This window comes from Bombus vosnesenskii, unplaced genomic scaffold, assembly GCF_011952255.1.
Source record: "Bombus vosnesenskii isolate JDL3184/JDL3185 unplaced genomic scaffold, Bvos_JDL3184-5_v1.1 scf7180000013271, whole genome shotgun sequence".
In the NCBI taxonomy this organism is placed as follows: domain Eukaryota; kingdom Metazoa; phylum Arthropoda; class Insecta; order Hymenoptera; family Apidae; genus Bombus; species Bombus vosnesenskii.
In genome coordinates, this window is record NW_022882929.1 from 121,439 (window position 1) to 129,778 (window position 8,340).

At 31.3% G+C, this 8,340-nt stretch overlaps 1 protein-coding gene across 2 annotated transcripts; it reads left to right on the forward strand.

The window, feature by feature from the left end:
• Window positions 1-5,405: 5,405 nt before the first annotated feature.
• Window positions 5,406-8,128, forward strand: LOC117231131 (trichohyalin-like). 2 transcript variants are annotated; one of them, XM_033489245.1, is made up of 3 exons: window positions 5,406-5,663; window positions 5,936-7,192; window positions 7,311-7,449. In XM_033489245.1, exons 2-3 carry the CDS (start codon window positions 5,967-5,969, stop codon window positions 7,312-7,314), a joined length of 1,230 nt encoding a protein of 409 aa, XP_033345136.1. In that variant the 5' UTR covers window positions 5,406-5,663; window positions 5,936-5,966; the 3' UTR covers window positions 7,315-7,449. The 2 variants fall into 2 exon arrangements, with proteins under 2 accessions (XP_033345136.1, XP_033345135.1); XM_033489244.1 differs by having other exon boundaries at window positions 5,936-8,128.
• Window positions 8,129-8,340: the final 212 nt, after the last annotated feature.

An 8,340-nucleotide genomic window follows, 5' to 3' on the forward strand; every position in this document is an offset into this window, starting at 1 on the left:
CGGAAGACAAGAGGACGCATCGAGGCCGACAAAACGAAATGTTTGGCCGGGAAAGAAGAAGCCGGCGGGTATAATGGATATCTTTATTATCGGATGGAGAAGGCAAAGCCGATGGCAGTCAGTCCAAAGTGGTCGTAGTATCGTCCCAACGACGACGTTCCGCTATGGCAGGCCAACAGAACTTCGGTCCAATTGGTCTACCCTCCCTCCCCGACATAAATATTGATGAAAACGATACATTTATACGCGAACGACAAGTCCGTCCGCGGAGAAAAAGCCGAGAGATTTATTGGGACGCGGCCTCGCGACGACAGCCATTTCTGCGCCGATCATACATCAAGCAGAGCCTCCAGGCCAATCTCCGATGGCGGAGAAGCCGATGCTCATGCGATTCCTGTTTCTAGACCGATCCACGTACGATTCGTTAGAGAGTGTCGTTTCGGGCAGATCTTTTAAATGCCCCCGCCAGACCAGATTCGATCGTTTATCGCTCTAACTTTCCTTTCTTCGGCATCGAGCTTTGTCCAACGATCCCTCGCTCCTACGAGCTTTGCTTTTTATCACGCGCTATATAACCCTCTTAACGGACTAATGTCCTGTTAAAAAGTTCCAACTTTCGGCCGATTATTAGCCGTGCTGTTTGTATTCAGCTTGAGAAGAAACAAACGGATTCCTTTGGTCAGCATTGTAAAGAAGTATACCGATGAGATGGTGAACCGAAAAGACAATAACATTAAACTAGTGCTGCTCTTAATAGAATCTATAACGATAACTAATTTTAGCTTCATGTATTGCTATTTATTGCGTTTACTCTATTGCGTTTTCTCAGTCATTTTTTGACTGTATCGTATTTTTCTAAAATTAAAAGATATCCCAATCTTAAGAAAAATATAATGCCTTGTAACATTAAGTTTTACGTACTAGATCTAGAACCCTAAAACGTTAAGATCTTTTCAATCTAGAATACTGCTAATTTTTTTTATGTCTTGACATTAAAACTGACTACAAGAAGTCAACTCAATAACCAAGAATTAATAGAAAATTAGTAAAAAGACTATTGAAACCTCTGGAAATATCTGTATATCAATGAAAAAATTCGTTTCTAAATCTCTTACCTATTTGTCACGTTATTACCATGTATAAATTTTCAATCAACAAATAAATAACTATACCATCGATTGTTGTAAATAAAACGAAAAAAAACTACCAAATACAATCCGTAAAACATTGTGTAAACGTTTAATTACGATGATTAGTTATATCGTGTTAAATATCTTCTAATTAAAAAGATATTCGATTAAGCTGATGCAACGATTATAAAAAAAGACAAAACAAGTTGCCGATTGTGTTTAGGAACGCTCCTTTTCCTTCACTTGCGAGCATGTTTTGTAAGCATCATTAGAACCGGTTCCCTCGAACACGTGGCGTCGAATGAAACGTGCCAGGGAATTATTTAAGGCCTTAGTCTTGCTAATTTAATAGCAAGGAGTACCGCAAAAAGAATATTTAGAAAGGAAGAACGGTGCGAGCAGGATCAACCACTACACGCGTTAAATTTGATTTACGCGCATCGATGATGTATCAGTTTCGTATCACTTCTGATAATCGTCAAGGATGATTAAAATCTCTATATTTAAATATATCATTTTACAACTACGTATATCGTGTCTCTGTCGCGTTTGGAAGCTCAAATTTTTTAACAAACAAACACATTTGTGATTTTACTTTCTATGAAAATAAATACAAATATTATTTGCCAACCTACCATCGATCGAAACCATAAATCTTATGAACAATGGTGCAACGTAACAATTGTCTATTGAAAACGAAAAACATGGTACTATTAAATTGCAAGTTTTGTGAAAGAAAAGTAAACTAAAAACAAATTTTTCATCTAACTTGAAAGACTGACAATTTTTTAATTATTAATAACTTATAAATGTATTGATAATTTCAAAAAATTTTGTAATTTCCCTTCAGAAATCTCTTTCAATATTTATATTGTAACAACGTATACTTTTTATCAGATGTAGCATTAACGTATAATTTACAATACCAACGCCATTATACACGTACGTACATACATACATACATACATACATACATACATACATACATACACACACACACACACACACACACACATACGTATATTATAGATAAGTTTTGAACTACTGACGCGCCATCTCTCGTAAATATATCATTGATACCGATTACGATGCAACCGATCACCTCACCGAGAATGTTTTCTTACGTCGGGATCCCTGAACAAGCAAGGGACCAGCCCCCTTTATTGGATTTAGTCCCCTAATGATTTTGTCAAGCCAAGATGAAAAGAACCTGCCAACATTCCGCCGTGACTCGTTCTGCATTCGAATTTGGCGCTGTAACCACGCTTGGATAACCGGCGGGGATCCCGTCGTAAATTACGCTTCACGGATCGTAACCCATCACCTAATGCAATTATCCGCGAGAAATAGTTGACAGGGGAATAATTTTCTTAATGTCATTTAATTTCAATCTTGTATCACAATTTTTTATTCACCGCTACTCTTATGAATTACTTCCTATGATTTACAATTAATCATGCCATTTTTAACCTATTAACAAGGGAGACCGAGTTGACTCGTCATTCGAATCCAAATTTCTAGAAAATATCAACATTTTTATTGATAGGTCGTCGTATCATTTCTATCAAAGAAAAATTGTATCGTATTTATATTTGTAAAAATTAAAATCGATATGATTGAAATTAATTTATATTTAATATATTTTCTACGACTATTTAATTTTGTTACTTATATTAATTCTATCAACCCTATGATTATAGAAGTTACTGGTTAAGAAATGACCTGGTTAATAGGTTATGAGCTGTCATTTTTTCTACCTAAAAGTGATCAGAAAATACGCACACCTTAAATAAATTCTTTGAAAATAAATATTATTCTCTAGATTGTACAAAATAATTTTTTGTAAATTTTGACGATCATTTACAAAATTTTTACTCTGTAAGTTATATATTAAAAGATAAACATACTTTCTAAAAATAGCTGCACTTGTGCTCAATTTGTAGCTAAACGAGGTAACTATGTTTATTTCAAAAGTAAGAGACACAATTTTTTATTGTTAAAAAAATGTAGATAAATATTAATCAAGACATAAAGGTTCAATTATTTCCTCAAATACCGCACGTTATCGTATAGTATATAGAGTATCGAACATTGGATCTCTCGCTGTTACGCGAAACTAATAAATCTTTCTCGCGATAGATACATACGTACCGTTCCTTTCTTATACAGCTACGTTCCCTCGTTCCAGGAACGGAACCCTCGATCATACACCATTAATTATCAACACAATGCATGAGGATTAGGTTTTTCTGAAGCGTGGACCGCCGAAAACGAACGTGCTCCAGGCGCATCTCCGCACGTCACCGGACGTCAACTTTAAATGGAAATGTCTTAATTATCAGAGCACGTAGCGGCCAACAAAAACATTATCCGCTTCTGAATCGTCCCACCGCGACGCTATATGTATGTCCGCGATGGTAAAGTAAGATTCTCATATGAAGAGAGGACGTTCGAATACTGGTGACATTTATTGATAGAGCTGAACGAGCATTGGCAACAATACGCAACAATAGATGAAAGATTGAACGAAAAATTCTCGATCAGCGACAATTTAATCTAGCGATTTTCAACCTTTCTTATTACATGCCACTAACCTAACTAAATTACTAACTAAACTAATTGTTACAATTGTGCAGTACTCCAGAAAATATATTATGAATTATATTTGGTTCAAGACATCCACATTAGACAGTTAGTGTTTTGATTGTTGTCATTTCTTTATTTGACAATTTCTGAGAAAAGAAGATCAATGGTCCTAACTAAATATGTACTTAGTTAGGTATTGCATGTCTTAAAAATTCTCGCGGCACTCCTGTGATCCTCTCGCGGCACACTGATTGAAAATCGTTGATCTCACCCAAATTTAATCCTAATTGGTTAGTAAAGTACGTGTTTTTAAGCAAATTAATATTTTTGAGAATATTATTTAAAAAATGAAAACTCAATAGAAAATTACTTCACTCGCCAAATATTATGCAAAGCATTATGGTTTGAGCATTTTATATATTTTTTCATATATTTCATATGTGTGTTCTGTGCAATTTTGTACCTTCAAATTTCCTATAAATCTATAGAAATCCGCAGTCTACTTATTAATATTAAGTAAAGAAACAGACTCTAGGACATAATCATATTTTACTCAAATAAGAAATATTAATAGCTATTTTCACGTAATTGTATTTCACGATATAGAAATGGATATATACATAGATGCGAAAAAGAAACAAGTAATAAATGTATAGCAAATATATACGTGAAAAAGACAAATTCCAGTGAACTTAAATTTTGTATAAAATTTATAAACGTGAAAGAAACTAATGAATTATAAGAATAAAGAATTGCAATCTTCGTATTTTGGGGATTAATGGCCTCTAAGATAAATTTTAAAAATAACCTCTTTCAACTTCAATAGTAATTTTTAATTTCGTTTTTTCATAAATTTCATTAGGGAATCTCTATCCCCCAATTCCAATGTTCGTATAAAATATATTAATATATAAAATATATTAACAATATCGTATAAAATATATTTAAATATCGTTAAGCCGAATATACGTATGCAATATTAATTAAAACTATAAAACATTAATTCATCTAAATTATTAATAAATGTTCATAGATATGAAGTTCTACAATATTTATATGTAGATTGCGGATTTTTGTGCATTTATGTAGAATTTGAAAATGCAAAAATGCACAGAATGTATATAATATACAAGAGTATATGATATACATATATATAGTAGTATAGTATATGTAGTATAGTAGTAACTTCCATTTCTTTGTGTTCATAAAAATATAAATTCGCATAGAAATCCACAATCTACTTATAACATGTAAACTGAACATAACAAAAATATTTACTCACAAATCATTCTGGCAAATCTGATAACTACATAGCCTTAACAATATATAAAATATCACTTCTCACAAACTTAAATTCGACGAAAAATGCTTATACTCATTAATGTCTTTGCGGAAAACACTCGACAATTGCGAATATTCACGGAATTGAATTACGCAATTGAATTACACGACTGAATTATAATATCGAATACAATAGCGTCATATTTTCGACCGAACGCGCGAAACTAAAATAACTGATCTGCGCATACGCATTCCATTTCGATATCTTCCCTTTTTTAAATCATTTTTAGTGATTGGTCAATTCATTTCAATACTTATGCGATTTATACGGAAAACATTGGCTGCGTTTTCAGAACGACAAGAATTAGCCAATGGTTGTTTCTACTTTTTGCGCAAGTGCAGCTAGCGCAGTCAATGCGAATAAACCTAATGTCGACCGACGTGGATAGACGAACAGCAAGTAGCACGACGTGCAAATTAATTCCGTGCAGAGTTAAACAGTCAAATTTATGGCTACTGATCTGTTCTATCGACTATATCGCATTAACATGTGACACAGAGGAAAATGATAACGGTTGAAGTCTGCGACCTGCAGCAAAAATGAATATGTTCTAAACGCTTGCAGCATCATCTTTGAATCAGCTGTCATAAGCAGACGATGCACAGGTAAAGTTTATAGTTTGATACTTCAGTTCCTAATTTTAATATTCTTTATCAATGAAAATACAATTTTTAATTATTCTTATAGAAATTTTAACATAAATGCTATGTACCTCGATTCGATATCTTTTAAATAAATATTTTAAGTATTCTGAACATTATAAATGTCTCACATTATATACCATTTACATATCTTATCTACATATCAATGTAATTTTTAAATTTATTACAGATACATTTGTTTTTAGTCTAGTTTATTTGTTTCTTAAATATTTCAGTATCTGATGCCATTTATTGGATTGTAAGGTCATGGAATTGACTGAAACTAGTGTACAGATAAGAGATTGTTCCATTGACTTTATTCCTGTTTACATTAAACAAGAGAATGATGAACATGAGACGGATTTTAATGATATTGAAATAATTAATGCAGCACAAAATTTTTGTTCTATTGAAATTAAAGAAAGCAAAGGATGTGGTACAATTAATAACAATGAAGAATCAAATATAAACAACAAAAGCAGTATACAAAATACAAATAATTTAAATAATCCAAACTCAGCATTAAATATTACACAACAAAATGAAACCTGTAATATCAATGGTATTTTAAATAGTTCAGTGTATTTGCAAAATTTGGATTATGAAAATATAAATATAGAAATACAAAAACCAACGAATCAAATAGCTGAAGTTTTTATTAATCAAAATGAACAAATACAAACAACCAATTATAATGTTTCAACAGTTACAATACCAAGTGAACTATTAGGACTAAATCTTAATATAAAAAAGGAAAATGAATTAGATCAAGAAACAGTTTATAGTACAGAATGGTTGTGCAATGTAAATAATGAAACTGATCTTCGATTAAAAGTTTCAAAAAATACCAAGGATAGGATTCAAGAAGTTCCTACTGACATTGATGATACAATAACAATATTGAACAAACACAAAGATCAAACATTAGAGAATGTTAATAATATAAGAACCAAGGAAAGTAAACCTGAAAGACCTAAAAGACAATTGAAAATAAGATCAAACTCGTTACAAGATTATAAAGAAAAGTTACGAAGAAAGGCAGAGTGCATGAGAGAGAAAAGGAAAAAATTATATGAACAAGAAAGTGAAGAACAGCGGCAACAGAGATTAGCAAAGGAGGCAGCGAAAAGACGAGAAATGAGAATGTATTATGAAACACCAGAGCAAAGAAGAAAAAGATTAGATGCAGAAGCTGCAAGGAAAAGAGAATACAGGATGTACAATGAAACACCTGAAGACAGAAGAAAAAGGTTAGATCGTGAAGCAGAAAGAAGAAGAATGAAAAGGCTTTCGCTATATGCTAGTGAAACTCCTGAACAAAGAAGAGAGAGATTAAATAGAGAATCAGCGAAGAGAAGAGAGGCTCGACTTAATCAATATGCTAAAGAAACACAAGAAGAAAGAAAAGAAAGATTAAAGAGAGATGCTTTGAGAGTTAGAGAAATGAGATTTACTAGATCTGCTATTGAAACAGAAGAGGAGCGCAAACAAAGGTTAGTAAAAGATGCTCTTCGAAAAAGGGAGGTAAGAATGCATGGACGTCATTCGGTGAATAATAATTTCACTGAACTTCAAACGGTTCGCAATTTTGAAGAATTAAACAATGTGCAGATAAAGGAGAATCCTGATAATAAATTGGGAGGTCATTACTTGAGTAACTGGATGATGTGGTTCCAAAATTCATTAGTCCAACCTGTTCATGTTGAAGAACAAATCATCAAATCTCAATCAGAAAGTAATGGATAAAAAATTTGTATAATAAATTTTTACTACTGTATATATTCTCTTTAAACATCTATACATGAAACATAAATCTCAATCATGTAAGATGATTTGTACATATTATTTATACAATATTTATGCTTGAAATATAATAGCAAAATATAACATATTCTATGGCTGCATCAACATAATATTTAGAATATACAACATATATAAATAATGGTTCTTATATACTGTATAATTTTATTTTTAATATTTATATACTTTACAATCAAGTACGATTATGTTATCATATATTGTTAAGAATGTAAAAACTTGTTATTTACTATATTTATTAATGTAAGATAAAATTCAATGACTAATGAATACTATAAACATTTGAAACGTTTGAAACGTTTAATATCATTAAACTTTGTATCGTAAAAATTACAAAGTATATTCAAAAGTTTTACTATTTCAAGAGATGTACAAAATATGATAAAATTATTGCATTGTTATTCTATTATTTAATATAAATAACAAAAAAGAATTTATTAATGTATTAAAATTGTAAAGAATTAGAATGATACATTTGTGTGAGATAAAAGAAATACATACTTCTTAACAGTGCCTTTTTGTTCACTGTTCTACAAAAGCAATTTCTAATGTGATTCAAACAATTTATACATATGTATATATATCATTTAATTATGAATGAATGATTCTGACGAAAATGTGACTACTTCTTAAACTATACATACATTGTCATGCGACTTTCCTACAAGTTCCTTTATATGGAATAAAATAAGATAATATCGTTATCATAAAATTTTGTTTCATTAATAATCTTATTTCCCTTTTCTACTTTTCTTCTCTGTCTCTTATGTTTAAAATTTATTATTAATTAATGGTTGACCCAGCCAAATGGCTTCACCTAAAT